At 56.2% G+C, this 17,005-nt stretch overlaps 7 protein-coding genes across 7 annotated transcripts; all 7 read right to left on the reverse strand.

The window, feature by feature from the left end:
* Positions 1-88: 88 nt before the first annotated feature.
* On the reverse strand, positions 89-2,245 carry LINJ_35_3460 (conserved hypothetical protein; the record flags this gene model as incomplete). The annotated part of the gene is made up of 1 exon (XM_001469113.1): positions 89-2,245. One exon carries the CDS (start codon positions 2,243-2,245, stop codon positions 89-91), a length of 2,157 nt encoding a protein of 718 aa, XP_001469150.1.
* Positions 2,246-2,777: 532 nt separating this feature from the next.
* Positions 2,778-3,347, reverse strand: LINJ_35_3470 (hypothetical protein, unknown function; the record flags this gene model as incomplete). Its single annotated transcript, XM_001469114.1, has 1 exon — positions 2,778-3,347. The coding sequence occupies one exon, from the start codon at positions 3,345-3,347 to the stop codon at positions 2,778-2,780; it is 570 nt and encodes a 189-aa protein (XP_001469151.1).
* Positions 3,348-4,110: 763 nt separating this feature from the next.
* LINJ_35_3480 (conserved hypothetical protein) lies at positions 4,111-5,871 on the reverse strand (the record flags this gene model as incomplete). Its single annotated transcript, XM_001469115.1, has 1 exon — positions 4,111-5,871. The coding sequence occupies one exon, from the start codon at positions 5,869-5,871 to the stop codon at positions 4,111-4,113; it is 1,761 nt and encodes a 586-aa protein (XP_001469152.1).
* A 1,397-nt stretch (positions 5,872-7,268) lies between these two features.
* LINJ_35_3490 (conserved hypothetical protein) lies at positions 7,269-7,622 on the reverse strand (the record flags this gene model as incomplete). Its single annotated transcript, XM_001469116.1, has 1 exon — positions 7,269-7,622. The coding sequence occupies one exon, from the start codon at positions 7,620-7,622 to the stop codon at positions 7,269-7,271; it is 354 nt and encodes a 117-aa protein (XP_001469153.1).
* A 1,437-nt stretch (positions 7,623-9,059) lies between these two features.
* Positions 9,060-11,582, reverse strand: LINJ_35_3500 (putative DNA-repair protein; the record flags this gene model as incomplete). The annotated part of the gene is made up of 1 exon (XM_001469117.1): positions 9,060-11,582. One exon carries the CDS (start codon positions 11,580-11,582, stop codon positions 9,060-9,062), a length of 2,523 nt encoding a protein of 840 aa, XP_001469154.1.
* A 965-nt stretch (positions 11,583-12,547) lies between these two features.
* On the reverse strand, positions 12,548-13,657 carry LINJ_35_3510 (conserved hypothetical protein; the record flags this gene model as incomplete). Its single annotated transcript, XM_001469118.1, has 1 exon — positions 12,548-13,657. The coding sequence occupies one exon, from the start codon at positions 13,655-13,657 to the stop codon at positions 12,548-12,550; it is 1,110 nt and encodes a 369-aa protein (XP_001469155.1).
* An 887-nt stretch (positions 13,658-14,544) lies between these two features.
* Positions 14,545-16,143, reverse strand: LINJ_35_3520 (conserved hypothetical protein; the record flags this gene model as incomplete). Its single annotated transcript, XM_001469119.2, has 1 exon — positions 14,545-16,143. The coding sequence occupies one exon, from the start codon at positions 16,141-16,143 to the stop codon at positions 14,545-14,547; it is 1,599 nt and encodes a 532-aa protein (XP_001469156.2).
* Positions 16,144-17,005: the final 862 nt, after the last annotated feature.

Consider the following 17,005-nt stretch of genomic DNA (forward strand, 5'->3'; position numbering starts at 1 on the left):
TAGCACTCTGCACCAAACGCACCGTCCCTGAATGGCCGGCGGACACCACGATTGCCTCTCGCCAGTCGACCCATTTCGCGAACGCTGGTCAGTATCGAGCCGGTCGACGGTGGCTGCTTTCGCTTCTCTGGCGGGCACGCATACTCTTCGTCGCGTCCTTCTCTTGCTGCTTCGTGTACTTTTCTGTTAACTTAGCCTGCCACTCCCCCACAAAACGGAATGGGACCAAAAAATCGCGGCGACCGCGGACGGCTCGCAACTCGCGCAAGGCACGCTCATCAGCCTCGCTGGTGTGTGGCGACGAGGACAAGGAGAGGGGTGAGATGTTGGAGGACCGGTCCGCGAGCACCTCCACCTTGTCAGGGTAGAGAAGCAGCACCTCGGCTATAATATCCTGCATGGCGAAAAGTCGCTCACGCACAAGTCGCGGCAGTCGCGGGAGACTTCGGCTGATCGTCGTCCCTTCTCGCGGGTCGCTACGGAGAGAATAGGAGGAGAAGATGTGCAGGAGTATTTCCTCCCCAGTAACGCTTTCGATGGAGCGTTGAGCGACTTTGGGGGCATCGGCGCGCTGCACCAGGATGCCGTGTCGCGCATCGGATAGCTGAAACAAATCATTCCGTGCTTGTAAAAGCTCCGTCACATTTTGAGGAAAAGCTTGCACGGCAGGCTGCGGCAACGATCCTAAGAGCGCCGACTGATGCACCCCATCACGCAGCGGGAGAAGGTCGAAGAGATGCTGTGCTAGGACCCGCTCGTCGAAGTATGGGGTTGGGTTGCGCAGGTAGGCAAGCTGGCGCTGCAGTTTGCGCTTGCGGCGTCGCTGGCGCGAGCTGAGGCCGCATGCGCTTGCCGCCCGGTCTGCAGTGAGTGTCTCCAGCTCGCGTAGTATGCTCTCCTCGTGCGCGCCCGCCATGTCTGTTGGGACGAAGCGCTCCTCGAGTCGAAAGCGCACGTAGACGGAGGCGCATAAGGATGGCGGCGGCGTGGCGTCATACGTCACGCAAGCGGGCGCTGACGAAGAGGCCTCGGCAGAGAGGGTCGGCACGCGTGCCTGTTGCCCGCTATGGACGGTCGTGGGGGCCGCATAGCGAAGCTCAAACAGAGCAGGCGCGCTCAACAAAACGTGCCAGACATCCCGCCCGGGTGGCAGGAGAAGGGTTGCCTGCTCTTGCAGCTCACCCGAGAAGAGCAGCTCCCTTGCTGTGGTCGGCAGTACACGCGCCACCCGGTACCACTCGTACGGCTGCACCTCATGCCCCGCCATCCGCGTGTTTGGCGACTGCGGCATTGGCGCGGCGGCCCTGTTATCGCCTGCCGCAGGGTCGAGTCGCAGTTGCACATACCCGTGTTCGAGCACGTGAGTCCGCTCCCCCTCATCAGCTGAAGTACTGCGAGAGGCGCAGTGCGCCGGGTGCTCGTGAAAGGTGAGCCATGCTCTGTGCTGCGGCGACCGAAGAGCATCGAGTACGCGGGCCCTTACCTGCTGCTCCTCGGCCTCCGGGACAGTCGTCCAGAGGGCCTTGACTGGCACGAGGTAGCTCGGGAACAGCTCCTGGAGTTCAGTGAAAATAGCCTGGAGGTCCACCGAGTTCGACTTTGGGGCTGTAGCAGCGGCATTACCAGACGAGGGCAATGGAACGGCGAACGAGTGACCCGCTTCGGCACCCGCGTTGGCCCGGCGGCACGGCGCTGTCGATTCTCTCTGCCTGAGGCGGCTGCGCACCACGTGAACCTGCCCGATCATTTTGCTTTCAAAGCGCTCCGCGTAGCGAGACAAGAGGGGCCGCAAGCCACCGCAGACGGGGTCACACACGCGCTCCATCAGCTCTGGCGGCAGCTGACGTGAGATTTGCGGAATCGAGGTGAATGTTGCCGGGATGAAGGGGCTCACCTCATCCACAAGCGCATCGAGCGGTGAGGTGGGGGATCGAGAGCACAAGCTGGTCGGCGTGCTTGAAAAGTGCGCCATCCGCCGGAGTGTGATGGCAGGAGAGGAGAGAACCGTGAGGTGTGGCGCCACTTGCGCTTCGGCTCTTGGGTAGGCTCTCTCTCCCCGCCCAGCGGTGGTTGCAGTCGCCAAGGCGAGGCGGCCACTGTACAGCCTTGCCGGCCACATCACACAGCCACGGCAGTGCCCTCCGCTCACTGGTGTCGTGAAAGTGAGAAGCCGAAAAACGCAAAGCGAGCGGAGTTGACGGTGGATGAAAAACGAGAAAGTCGTCCTTGTCGGTCCCGCGTGCATCACCAGGGGAGAAGAGAGTCACAGGAGCAGGAAATCGAGCTCCAAGCACTAATGGCGCTGGGCATGTGCGCGACCGAGGCCGATTCACTTACTACTGAAAAGACAAGGGGTAGGTGCAGGATTCGATTTGAACGGAGGCCTTACCGAAGTGCATCGCCAGGATGCATACTGCAACGCCGCAGTTAGTGCCGCACCGCAGCCGATTAGTGTGCCGCTCTTGTGACTGGTGCCCTGTCTCAAGTGATCTGCATACTTGATTGTTTTCGTGCGTGACGCAGCGTAAGAAAAAAAAAAGATACCAAAAGCGGCAAACAGCAGCGTTGAAGCAAAAAAAAGGGAAGCAGTGCGATCATCGGCGAAGTGCGAGCCATCAAGGTGAAGACAAAATGCCGTCCTCTTGCTCCTTTTTTTGGTTTCGCTTTCTGTCTTTGTATTGTTGCTCGCCTTTTCGTAATGTGCAGCTAGCGGGAGCATCCCAGGTGCCTCACCCTGTCAACCGCAAGAGTGCACGTGCGCACAGAAGAGCGCTCATTCACTGGTGAGAGAAGCTACCTTCCTCCGCTGAGAATAGCACTGTCAGCGGGTCAATGTGAAGCTCTGACAATACCTGTTCCACCTGGCCTGCTGCCTTAGCGTCTGCCAAGTGCTGCAGCGCCGCCTGCGAAACTCTCACCCAATACAGCGTGTCTGCTACGAGTGACCACGCTTTCGCGCCTTCGAGCTCGGCTCGGCGAGCGTCGATGCGCTGCTGTAGCTGCCAGCGAGAAGGCCTACACCTCGCGAGGGCAACGTCAGTCTCGGTGCTGGGGAGAGGATCGGTTGTCCCGCCTCGCGGTGGGGTGACAGCGTCGCATTCCGATGCCGTCTTGGGCGCTGTGAAGGGCTCGGACGCCGCGACAGTCGTATCTGGTGCGAGCGGTGCAGGAGTTGACGAGGTATTTGGTGCGCGGGGGTCATCTGCAAAGGAGGGCGCTGCATGTAGCGCAAACGCCTGGCTGCGGTGCAGCTGTCGCGCTACCGCGCGAGTGGATGCTGCAGTGGTGCACGGAGCTGTATGCTTGAAAGGTGGGTGGAACGACTTCTTGGCGGCGGTGGAGCGCATGTTTGGCATTCGCACCGTTGATGGTGTCGTTGACTTTTTGTAAAAGCGGAAACAATGGTGAAGAGAAACAGCCACTGGGTACCGCCCACGCGTCTCTCTGGAGAAGGGTGTGGGTGAGGCAAAACGCGCACTTGTGAGCGCGACGTCGCCTCCAGCTTTTCTTTTGAGTCCAAAGCAAGAGGAAGAAGCGCCGAACTCATATCGAAGGCGGAAAAGTATGCATGCGCTTCAGCGACTACCCACAACACAGAAGTGGAACACACACGCGCACATACATCAACGGCTGGCAAGCTGAGATGCCGCGCACGTTTGGAATAGTACACGAAGAAAAAAACAAGAAAAAGAGCGGCAGAGAAGAGTGACGGAGTGATTCCAGAAAGAAGAGGCGGGCCAGTGACAACCATCACGCGCAGCATCCCAAAGGCAGCAAACAGTTCCAGCGGCGCACGTTGCACGTGGGGTGGGCTTCTGAAAGCTTAAAAGTGAGAGGGGAGACCACTTCGCATGTTGGCTGCCGATCAAGAGACACACACTCAAGAAAAAGCGTAACAGAGAGCCATTTCACCCCCTCTAACGTGTATCAACGCTGTTTTTTTTTTTTTCGTGTGTGTGTGAGGGGGAGGAGGGGAGCTGTGAAGAGGTTTTATTTCTTTCTTGTATGTCCCGTATTCAGCGCATACGTATGAAGCAGCTTGATAGCAACGAGGAGAGGGCCGGCTTGCCTCAAACGGGTGCAGAGGATCGCGTGCTTCTCTGCCTCCGCTTATAGCCAGTGTGGCCCATACGTGGAGAGGTATGTAGCCGTAAGGTATGCATCTGCGGCTGCCTGCTGCTGCGCCTTCTTGGAGGCCGCTCCAGACCCTGCCGCAGCAGCGGCAAAGCAGTTGGGCACCTCTGAGTCAAGAAAAGACACTACCTCTCTTCGCACATCCATGGCAGTAGAGCGCTGTGGCTGCTGGCTCACCTGGTGCTGCCTGCGGGATGAAGGCGAGAGCAGTCCCCTTTCCCTTGCTGTGTGGCCACCAGGAGTCACACACTGGTCGCGCCCATCGGGGCCTGTGAGCGACCTGGTCGAGAGGACATTCCAGTCCGCGGGGTAGCGTTGCAGTAGATCACAAGTCGGCTCCAGCACTTCCACCAGGATAGAAAAAGCGGGTTCAGAGAGCCGCATCACCGTTGATGCACTGAGTCCATCAGCAGCGCCCGGGTGGGTTGGTGGTTCCAACGGAACGACGGCATCGGGTGCGTACTGCTTTTGTGCGGCTTCTCGAGCGACAAGCGGGTTCGCCGGCGACAGAGGTGCCGACACCTTCACAAGTCGTGGAGTAGAACCTGCAGACGACCTGCAAGCGCTCTTCTTGTAGTCGACCAACAAGGCATCAATGACACGCCTATACATGCCGAGGGCAGACTGCAGTAAACTCTGCAGAGTGAGCCGCAGGATGCTCTGCGTCCTCGTTAGTTCCCTCTCATGCGCCTGCAATGCTGCGCTCTCCTTCAGTGTCGCCTCGCAAAAGAGTAAGCACGACTCATAGTCGAGCAGGGCGGGGATAAGGTAGTAGCAGCGCTCGATCACGGACGACCTCACTTTGGTTAGCAGGTCGTAGCCAATGTGAAGGAGTGCATTCTGCGTTAAGGTCAGCCACGGCGCCGAGCCGTGGTCTGAATGTCGCCGTTGCGGCCGAAGCCGAAAACGTATCAGAGCGTGTAGGAGGCCACCAAGACAGTTGGTGTGCACTACGACTGGTCGCGGTGAAGAGCCAGTTTCAGATTCATGGTGTCGACTCTGCTGCACGGAAAGCCGTTTCAGCTTGGTGCCTACCGTAGCAGGAATACTGCTGGGGTGCAACGCGTCCCAGCTGATGCGGAGCTGCTCGCGCGCCACACGCTGGGTAGCCTCCATAGCTCGCGTGCACACCTCATCACACGCCTGTTCGTCTTCCTCATCCTTCCTGAGAAGGGTGCCGCAGGAGGAAGAGGCAGCCATGTCACTGGCGCAGCTGGTGCCGCCCATTGACTGGCTCGCCCCCCGTTTCTCTGCCAATGCGCACAAATGCGAAGCGAGCCGTTCTCGAATGCTTTGATCCAGCACCGGCCACGCAAGGGGCATGAAATACTGCCTGTAGCGTCCTACTTCGTACTCTTCCTCGAGAGTCAGCACTCCCCCACTTGTGTTGCACAGGAGCTCTACTCGCAAGACGATCCACATGCCCAGCATCCTCGTCCAACGCGCCGCTACGACGGCAGTGGCATGATCCATGTCTTCGTCACCGTCACCTGCACTGCTACAATGGCAAGTGACGGGTGCCGCTGCCGCCGCCGTCATCCATTGCGTCAGCAAAGGCGCTTCCACTCGCTTCACGAACGCAAGAGACGGCAACGAACTAGAATGTGACAGCGACGAGGAAGCCTTTGTCGCCGACTGCTCACTCGGCAATCCACTCCACGACGACGGGAGAAGCACGGCTAGCTCTCGTGCGTAGAGCAGTGTCTCGCGATACGTGCACCAGTCATCGAGCTGCATTAGGCATAAAATGATGGTCGCTTACCCGTGTGTGGATTCGATTCACACTTTCTCGACCCTCAAGCAACGTGAAGGTTGTCTCACACGCGCGTGAGTGGGGCTGTTTATGCGAGCGTATTCGTGGTGTACACAGTAGCAATTGCCCAAGCAAAGCAATTGGAGCGCGCACACCCGCCAAGTGCACTAGCAGACATGCACACATGCAGTATGAAAGAAGAGGGGCAGTCGAGCAGAGCGCAAGAGTGAGGGGTTCGGTGTGGTCAAACCACAAGGCGCGCACACCGCATTCAAAGCACGACACACGATGATGGCGGAGTGCACGAGTCCCACGACCGAAAAGTGCAAAAGGAGGGGGAGCGGGGGCGGTGTACCATAGCCACAGCAGGCACGCACACGCACATGCACACACAAACTCATCCCTTCTGCATATTTCTGTGGCCGAAACGTGCGTATGTATGCGAAAGAGCGGAAGCACAAGGCTGATGTCTTTGCTTGCGTCGCTCGAGGACGGGGAGAGCGCTGGTGAGACAAGAACACGAAGTCGTATCATGTTGATGTGGAAGCGCCGTAGTACGCTGCCCTTCACGCATGCGCCCTTTCTTTGGTTTTCTTGTTGTCTTGATCTGTTTTCTTAGCATGTATGGAAGGAGACCAGAGAAAGAACGCGTACAGGTAACCTCGGAAACACGCAAGCACACGTACACGCACTATTGTGCAGGAAAGGAAAACAGAAGAACCGCTGATGTTCACTGCAGACATCATTGGACACCTGGTAAACGATAAAAGGCTCAACCGCGCGAAGACGCGCGCGCACACGCACACATGTGAAGAGTGAATGAGAGCGGGAGGAGGGGGAGAAGCAATCAAGCGCACTCACGCACGTGCACCCGTGGTCAGCCGCCTTCTCTCGCGGATCGCTTCATCTCGTCTTCGATGCCACGCATCGTGAGTTAAGGCTAACCCGACGGAGAGAAAGAGAAGCACAGACTCTCCACAACTGAGCCGGTCGACTCTACTGGTGCTGCTTTCTTCTCTGTTGGTTTCTGGCTATCTTGTATCATACGCAGCACAGAGGAGCGGAGGGACAAAGCGGCCTTGTGTGCAATCGAGCGTTGCGTTCATGTTTTGTATTCCTGCGCGCACTCGTGGTTCCTCTCAGTATGACGACAGATGTTCTATGTCAGCGCCAGCAGCGCGCTTTCTTCTCTGTCTCCGAGCGGGTACCGTGGAAAGAGAGTAACGATATACCTTGGCGTGGCTCCCCTGTTTGAGTCTGCGTATATCGGCGCAACACCTCTCCATCTGCTTTGCTTGCTGGCTTGAAGTTCATCCATCACTAACGATGGGCAATCACGCCGTTCATTGTCGCGCTCTCCTCTAACTTCGTGTAGTGCTGTTCAAAAGAGCTGTGGTACTTTGGTCGTCAGGCTCACGAGGCGGCGGTACACCTCAAAGTCGAATTCGTCATCAAGCATGGCGTGCTGAAAGTACGTCAGATCCCCCGTGGAAGGATCGACGTAGCAGATAAACTCGCAGACGCGGCTCACTTCCACTGCCTCCGGCACGCCAACCACCTTTACCGACATGCCCGTCACACCACATTTGAACTCACCCGGGCCCGTCAGCTCAAAAATGATGGAGACGTACTCGCCACGGTGACTCTGGTAGGTTTGCGCCGTCACGCGCGGCGACACGCCCTGGAACACAGGGAACTTGTTGCTTGGGGTGGATTGAATGTGCTGGGCATACATTGCGCTTGTGTGTATGTGTGTGTGTGTGTGTGTGTGTTTCGGGGGAGGGGGTCTTCTGAGGAGCAAGAGGCGGGAGCAGCGCAGAGTCACGTGATGAGATGAACGCGTTCGGATGGAAAGGGAAGATGTGAAGATATGTATGTGTGTGTGGAGGGGGGAGCAGTGGGTGCGTGGATGTGGGTATAAAAGCTGGCTCGTCACAAGAGGTCCGTGAGGTACAAGGCCACCAAGGAAACAGCAAGCTGGGACACGCACGCGAGTTTGTGTGGTTGTGGCAACAAGAATACTGAAGAAGGAGCGCAGATCGAAAGTGCGTGCACAAAGTGGAAATGGTGACACTGTAAACGACCGTACAAGGCGAATGACACGATATGCACGAAACCAATGAGTTGGGCATGCGTGGCCCAGGTGATGCAAGGCAGCCAAGTCACGTTCACGCGCATCTCCTCCAAGACCTGCGCACTCACAGAAGCTTTAAGGTGCTCTCTGCGACGGTGTTAGTGGCACTGACGTTCCCCCAGATCCATTGAAGCCGTTTGGAGGCTTCGTGGAGGCCGGGGTCGTCATCCCTCTCTCAACGGGTTGAACTTCTGCCACCCTCGACGACAAGAGCTTTTTTATTGCTATTTTTTGCTTCGCTCGGCCGTTTTTTTTCGCCTCCCCATCTGCAGGGACGCCGGGTGTCAGCAGAGCACCACACGAAGCCGGCAGCGGTCGAGAACACACACACGTGCGTCACGGAAAGAGAGGAAAAAATGCAGATGCGGAAAAAAAAGGATAAAAAACAACGCAAACGTCAGGGCCGCCGTAATTGCTGCACCCGTGCTTCGTTTCCTTTCTCGTAAGTCCATTCTATGCCAGCCAACAGGAGTCAAGCTGCACTCTACCTGACGACCCTGTCTCAGGCCCCCACGGCGTGGCGCAAAGCAGCGCTGGACAGCCGCTGCGGCAACGCGCCCACCCAGCCGCCGCAGCACGGCCCCAGCCTGCAACGCAACTCACCGGCCCCCACTTTGTAGGCTGCCCTACAGCAGTTATCATCATGCCGGTGGCCGCGGGGTGCATCCCTCGGGGTGGCTCAGGCCCCCCCCCACCAGCAGGCGGTGTGAGGACCGGCTGGGATACGTCCGAATCGTGCTGACACTCTGCTCATCATATGGGTGGGGAAGAGGCATCCGCTGTCGCAGGTCGCTCCAACGCAGCGCCATCCAGGACGTGGCCGCTGACATCAAGCAGCGACAAGTTGCACTGGCCCTCCCCATGTCGTGTGCGCCTGACCCTGTCGGGGCCAGGGGCGGCTTGGTATTGGCAGGGATGGGGGGGCTGCTTGGCTTTCTCGACAGAGTTGGGCACTGGGCCCTGGCACCACGCATTGGGGTGTTAGCCGTCATTCGAAAGATTGCGCACGCTGAAAAAACACACGAGGAACAACCCTAATCACTGCATCGGCATCGCGCCGGCGCCGAGCCCCTTGGCGTACTGATCCTGCAGCCGTTTTAACGCCAGAAGACGCTGCGCAAGCAAAAGCCACCAGTGAAACGCACGCTGTCTTCGCTTCGTCGCTTCCTGCTCCTGCACCAGCTGCACCCACTCCTCGTAGGCGCGAAGGAGTGCGACGCTGTCTGTTTCCTTGACAACAATGCCGTTGATGACGGTCTCCCAGTGCCCGCGGCGGTGCTCGTCGGTGCGGCGGCGCTCAAAGCCAACCACAGCCAAGCGGAAGTCTAGCTTCATGCGGCGCGCCACGCGAGATATCTGGGGCTGGGTCAGGTGCACAATTCCCTGTGGCGGGGCTTTGTCGAGTAAGATGTACCACGACGTCCGCCCGTGATGAGGAATGCTCGGAGGATCGCCTGCAGTGAGCGGCAGTGGCTCGAACGGCTGTGTTTGCCAACGACCGTAGAGTGTTGACGGTGCCGCAAACGGGCGAGAGGCGGGTGGTGCCACAACCTTGTACGCTGGCTGGTCCTCCGTGAGCAGGCTGCGCCCCTCGCGCAGCCACCCGTCACGAGACCGCAGACTCACGATGGCGGAACGCTTGTAGACCAGGCGACCCTTCACGCTTCCCACGGTCGTGCATGCATCCTTTGGGTATACCCCCTCATGCCGCGCAAGGTCGGAGTCTATCACATAGAGTGGGTGGCGGTGAAGAGCACTCAGCGTTGTGGGCACGGCCTCTGAGTACATGAGGAAGTGTAGCTGCCGGCTCTCCCGCTGCTGCTGCCGCTGCGCCAGCGAGCTCGTGTGTGGCGCAGCCACGTTGAAAGTGGCACGCAGCACTTCAGACAGCTCACGGGTATCATCCCAGGCGAGTTCGTTGCGCCACAGGAATCGGTGCTGCCGACAGGTGCCGAGGCGACGACCGTAGGCGTATGCGGTGCTGTACTTGGAGATGTACCGCGGCGTCGCGTCCACCGCCACGTGACCAGAGACTGACAGCGTGTATGATGCACCCCAAAGGGTGGCGCAGCTTTGGCACGGGTTCACAGAAAGGAAGCTCTCGCGCTCCGCGGACCACACCTCCACCCAGTAGCATGAAGTGGGCAGCTTTTTTGACTTGAGCTCCTCACTGTCTTTGGTGTCTTCTGCCGGCCCTGCTGAGGGCCGCTGCCGCTTCGACCCCTTGCCCGCTCGAGCAGCCCCACTAGCGTTGGTGCGATCCGATGCCTTGCGCTTCTCGCGGCCTTCAAAAATGGAAAGAATTCGCAGCGGCCGGCGAGTGCTATCTTCGATGTCACCGTCTGCGGTGCTGTCCTTGCCCTCACTTGTGTCGTTGTACCCATTGGCAGCGCCGCCGGCAGGCCCCGCTGCGCGGGCCTTCTCCAGCTGCGTCTTGGCTAGCTTCGCCACCACAAGACGGCAGCTCAGCCCCGCCACGCGCGCCAATGCTAGAAACACAAGGGAGAAGTAAAGGGGATGGGGCAACTCGAGTGGCGCATCCGCTGAGACACGGCAATCACACTCTGCTATCTTCGTGAAGAGAAACCCTAGTTTGACAGGCACCGACCAGTCGGAAAAGTCTTGCTCCGCAGACGGCGGAGCAACAGTATACGCCGCGGCACTAACAGGTGTCTCGCGTCCACTCGACGAAGCTGGAGCTGCCGGTGCCACTAACTTGAAGTGGTCGTTGATGATTTTAATGAGTACATTCACGGCCGCCGAGGTTTTATTCTGCACCGCGTCTTTTGCGCACGTCACCCACGCTGGGGCAAGCGAGAGCTTGCGATGCGACGACTTTGTCGACTCTGCCACCAGCGCCTTTGCGGTGGCTACGGCTTTGAGAAAAACGTAAGCACTTGTTACCTTTCCGGAAGGATCTTCGCAGCGTGAGCGTTTCAGGCTCTTTCCGCGCGACACATGGAGCCGGAGAAGCTGTTTAACGAACCTGGGATGGCACGACTCGCGCCAGAGCAGACGGGCTCGAATGAACACAGCCAGGAGTGCGAAGAGCGACTCGCAGACGCGCTGAATGCGCTCTGAGCGACGCTTTGCGGCTAGCAAATCCCTCTGCTCTATCATGGCCTCATAAGCTGGGTCACGCTGCCGCCATGTATCTGAAGCGCGCGACCGTCCCACAAGCGGCAGTTGCGCCCATTCCATCAGGGGTCGATCGCTCGCAGCCGCCTCCTCGTCCACGTTCACAAGTTCCTCCTTCACGCTACTCGATGTTACAGTATCTGCCTCACCCCTTGTCGTAGTCGTTACTTCTGTCTTGAGAGTTGAAACCGCGTAAGCGGTCTCATGCTTCACGGCCTCACTTTCGCCGTCATCAGTCAGACCCTTCTTGGCTAAGCTGTCGCTTTCACTTTCCTCCTCCTTCTTGGCAGGAGAAAAGGCGACTGGAAGCTCCACTTCATCCCACTCGTCCACGTCGGCGGCCAAGTCGCTCCGGTCCTCCTCCGTGACGTTACACGTTTCGGCTGGGTCAGCGGGTACGCTGGCGGATGTCACCATGGCCATTTTTCGTCGTGTACCGCGGCCGCCTTCGGCGGCCGGAATGCGCAGCCGCTTTGACATATTGCGCAGATACCCATCAACAGTGGCAGTCGCCGCTGAGGCGACCGACGTTGCAGCTCTTCGGGTGCTGGAGCTCATTATTGACGGACTATCAGCAGAGTAGAAGCATGGTGTAATGCACAGCTAGCGAAGAGAAGCCCAGTACAAGAGCAGAAATAAGGTCAAGGTAAAGACTTCAAGCACCAAATCGGTTCGGTTTCTCCTCCGTATTTTTTCCCAATGAAAAAGATGACCACAGTATGATGTCAAAAAGAAAAAGGGGAAAAAGAGGAGCGTGAAGGTCTCGATAAAGATGCAGCACTGCACAGTACCGCAACCACAGGGTTAGCCGTGAGAAACAGAGAAACAGGCGAAGGATCGAAGAGCACGTAAATATCTTTTCTTTTCCTGATGCTGCTGTCCGCGCTGGCAAACCAGCACGTGCAACTGTGGACACTTGACTTCTTGTGTGAAACGCAACAGCAGCCTTGGCAATCAACCAATGTATATATATATATATATAAACCAGGGGCACCAAAAGAAAAACGCGATGCAAGGGAAGGAAGATAGAGCGCTCAAGATAAAGGCATCAATGTGAAGTAAAAACCAAGCAAGCTGCGGAGGATATATGGAAAATGGCCGTTGCAGAGGTGGCGCAACGAGCATGAAAGACCCCTTCCTCAGCCGTGTTGAGTGTTGCAGCAATGCATCGAGTTATCCGGTGCGGGAAAACATACCGGAACTTTTCCCAGGAATTAGTTTCTCAGTAGTGCGAGCCACCGCCCTACGTGAGCCTCACCTTTTTTTGTTTGTGAGATGTGCAGATGGTCATCCATCCCCACAAGAAAACAGATGTGAAAAAGGTTAATGCTCAGTCACGCCTGACGAACAAAAGTGACTCTTTTCAACTTGAATGGCCTTGTATCTGCTCACTTCCACATTGCAAGCTTATTCGGATTGTAGCCCCTGCCTTGAATGTTCAAAATCACCTCCGATACGGCGGCGTAGAACTCAAGCTCGTTATCCCCAAACTGATACAGCCAGCCTTTCGTGAGAGCATCGTCCAAAAGCATAACGTCCACACCGCGCATTGAAACATGCTCACACGCGTCAACAGACACGGTCCCACGCTCAGCTTCGTAGTCAGGATCGCCAGCGATGTCCGGTTCTCGATTGCTACTCTCCGCACTATCGCTCCGGTTAGCACTATGCGCACCCGGAATGAACTGAGCCTCTCCGCTGCGATCAAAGCGACCACGATCTGGAGCACTATCGCCGTCTCCAAGAGCGGCCGGTATACGTTTGTCCGTTGCATTACTACTCTCCCGCGCTTTTTCAGCAGGCCCCATCCTACGTTGCTGCGACTCGTACGATTTCTCAGAAAAAGGATCGAGTAAGGTTACTTGGCGTGCGCGCTCCTTCGCGTTACACCTGTACGCGCCCTTCCTTCGCTGCTGAAACAAACCTGGCTGGCGCCACTTGTAATCCAGCAGAAGATTAAAGTACTCTGAACCAAACACATATGGGTCCATCGTAGTTTTCTGAATCGTTCCAGGCAGGTGAAACTCGTCGTCACTAGGCCCAATCGCCCCCGGGCGCCGCTTCATCTTTGGCTTCACCTCTTCACGTGTATGAAAGTTCGCAGCGTCGTGAAAACCAATACAACGGTTGCACCCTATCAAGGCAACAACTTGCTCCAATGAAAATCCTTGACGCGATAAAACACGTTTCATGTTCAAGACATCACGGTCGTCCTCGTGAACCAGCGAACGCGGAAATGCGAGGAGCAGGTCACGTGTCATGAACTCAGGTGGGTCATCGCGACCGCGAAACGGCACTACATTGGGTCCACCAAGGCGAGCCATTGCCTTTGCTGTGAACATCGCCCACAAATCGGGAAAGGTGTACATCGGCTGATCTGTGCTAAGTTTCCAAATGAAGTCTGCAATCTCCTCGGCCTCTTCTCGGTAATTCTCAGGTGCCACAATAGGGCATCCGAATGGTGTGTGTGTGTTACTGAGTGCATGATGCAGCAACATTCGCACGGCAACGACGGCTAGATCAGGCCTTGAAAACAACTTCTGATCGATCGAATCGCGAATGTGCAGCTCATTTCCTGAGGGTCGCCAGCGCTGATACCATCGGTTCAGTGCATAAAAGAATGCGCTCGTCACATTTACAAAGGCGAGAAGCCCGGTAAAAATGGCAGCCGTTTCCCACCACGGGCGCTGTCGAGCAAGGCGGTGAAGATCACTTTCCTTGCATCCCCACCAAAGCAGCCTGCCTGAAGTAGAGGAAAAGAGGCCACGGGTGCTTCGTTTGAGAAGGCTGGCCCGATACATGTTGTTTGGGGTTCTGATGCAAACCGTTTCGAATAAGAAGCGGAGAACAAAAGAAATAAAAGGTGTTTAGTTGCGAAGGATATGGTGTAGGTATATATTTATCCCCAGTAAAATCAGGTGTCAGAGAAATATAAAGAATAGAAAGAAGACAGACAGCAGAGAAAATAAGAAAGCCCTTTGACAAAATCTTGAGCGGAGTGCGAAGTCCCCCACAGAGAAGCAGGTTGCTGGGAGCAGCGGTCAGGCGTTGCTGTTTCCTTCTCTATTTTTTTTTTCGTGGGGTTTCTCTCTTTGATCGCGTGCACTTCAGCGAAAGTCTCGAGAATCGGCAACACAAAAAGGCCACCGAAGCAGCGTCATTATAAAGAAAGCGCGGGAAAAACATGTCTTTTTTTTTCCACAGGTGCTTTTGTGGAGCTGCGAAGTCAGGGACAATATAAAATGAAGCCCCTATAGACTTACATTTCAGACATATGTATATCCCTATATTGAAGTGTACACGACAAAGTCTCAAACTTTGAAATAAACCCATGAGGCCGAAGATGCGCAACTTCTCAAAAAAAAAAGAACTGAAAACCCTGAAACTAGAAAAGCGGTGCTTCACTTGGAAAGGAAGACACTTGAAGTGAAATGCTGCGGCTTCGGTCATCTTCAGAGAAAAACGAAGCGCGCCTAAACATTTCCGATGTGTTCCTTTTCGGCGACGCTTCTTGAATGTGTGAGCATCCTTGCGCCACAACAACTTCCTCCATTGCTGTTATCCATTGTACAGGGTGAGCGAGCTGAGCTGCCAGCACTGCAGCCGTCATCTCCCTCACATTTCCTTCCGCGGCGCCGCTGTTAAATGTATCGACCACAAGAGTGCTCTCAAATCGGCCTTTGTGGCGGATTTCGCCAATATTCGCCCTCTTCATGCATTCAAGTGCACTCTGCTGAAAAGCCCTGTTCAACGGGTCAAATACCCTCCCCGTCAAATTCGTGATCCACAGAGGGTGGACGCGGCGCTCCTCATCGAGAATTCCGTCCTTGGAAATCGATAACAGCTCACGAAGTGCCGCCTCGTCTGGCAGGGCTGTGCGCAGGACAGGAAGAAACGCATCCATGGCGCGCCGAAGCTTGCTCGAATGAAATGGAACTTCCATGATCAGAGGAACAAACCATGATTTCTTCTTAAGGCCACTGCGACCGTCCTCCTCCAAGGTGAGGTGCGTAAGTTCGTCTAGTGACGGCGTAAATCCGTCGTCCGCGCCCTTGATGAACCGGCGAAACGTTGATCTTGAGCCGTACTTTTGTGCTGATGACGTTGCGAAATCCCCATCGTGGGCAATATTCGGATCTCTTGCCACACCATCTCTGTTGTCGATGCGGACGGATGTGAGAGCATGGCTTACAAGGGATTCAACATCCTCACCGCTGGCACAGTTTGCCCGGTATTGCGGATCCAGGCATTTTCCCAGCACAGCTAGCCCAACAAGGTCTCCAGCCACGACGTATTGCTGATGCCTGATGTTGTTGTTCACCACTTCCACGAATGAGGATGTGTGCGCAAGAGATTGTGCGACCTCCTCAAGAAGCGCGAAAAAAACTCGGTCTGCCGTCTCGCTGTCGTCGCTGAGATTTGCTCGCTGAGGACTGCAGGCGTATAGTTTTCTATTTCCGCGCGGGACACCATCGCAAGCCTGCTCCATGAGCAGACCACGCTTAAAGGTCAAATTAAGAGCGGTCTCGGGACTAAAGACACCGAGAGCTGTAAGCGCGGTAAATTCACCTAGGCTATGCCCGGCGATGCAGGAAATTTGCCTATTGTATACCTGTGGATTGTCATGCTTCAACTTTTCGTATGCAAGAAGTTGTGCGGCAAGAACACAGGGCTGCGTTAGGTACGTTAACTGCATCACACCGTCTGGGTGTGTGATCGCGTGAGTGCATCGTGTGGACTCTTTCATATTCAGCACCTCTGTGCAGGGCCGCTTGCAGACTTCATCGACAACAAAAGCGTCGCTACGCGCCGCTACTTTCTTTGGGTTTTCTTGGATGATGTGCTGCAGTGAGATGCCGTAATTGCGCATCATACAATCTGTCATGCGTTCCCATACCTGCACAACCGCGGGGTCATCAAGGAGGGAAAGACACATGCCCTTGGCATGTGCCCCTTGACCCGAGAAGATCAAGGCATTTCGCATTTTGCCCTTCGTCAGCTGTTTGCCCAATGCTCAGTAAAACGGAAAAAACAAGAGCAAAAGAAAATATGACAGCAATAATCGATGACATAAAAGTGCATTGTGCTTTCATGAAGCCCTGCAGAACGCGTACGCTCCTTGATAAAAGGGAGACCAATTTTAGTCGCTGCCGGATTGTCTCCAACGACCTCAATGAATGCCACGAGAAGGCTCAGGCAAAAGAAGAGACAAACCAAGAAAAGGCGGGTATGTGACAAGCAAATTAGCGCTTGAATCGCCAATAGAAGCTTTCCATACAGACGGATCTCGAAAATCACGCAGATCCGCTCTTCATCTTTGCATTTCTCCCATGTCGATCAGCAACTTTTCGTTTTTCATTTTACAGTCCTTCATACCTCTATAACGGAGAGACACATCACTGCACGCCATCTACGTTAAGTGCTCACACTCCGGGGTAGCCAAGCAGATCCTCCCCCCCCTTCCCATCCCTGCCAACACCAAGCCGCCCCTGGCCCCGACAGGGTCAGGCGCACAGGACATGGGGAGGGCCAGTGCAACTTGTCGCTGCTTGATGTCAGCGGCCACGTCCTGGATGGCGCTGCGTTGGAGCGACCTGCGACAGCGGATGCCTCTGCCCCACCCATATGATGAGCAGAGTGTCAGCACGATTCGGACGTATCCCAGCCGGTCCTCACACCGCCTGTTGGTGGGGGGGGGCCTGAGCCACCCCGAGGGATGCACCCCGCGGCCACCGGCATGATGATAACTGCCGTAGGGCAGCCTACAAAGTGGGGGCCGGTGAGTTGCGTTGCAGGCTGGGGCCGTGCTGCGGCGGCTGTCCAGCACTGCTTTGCGCCACGCTGTG

This window comes from Leishmania infantum, chromosome 35, assembly GCF_000002875.2.
Source record: "Leishmania infantum JPCM5 genome chromosome 35".
Classification (NCBI taxonomy): domain Eukaryota; phylum Euglenozoa; class Kinetoplastea; order Trypanosomatida; family Trypanosomatidae; genus Leishmania; species Leishmania infantum.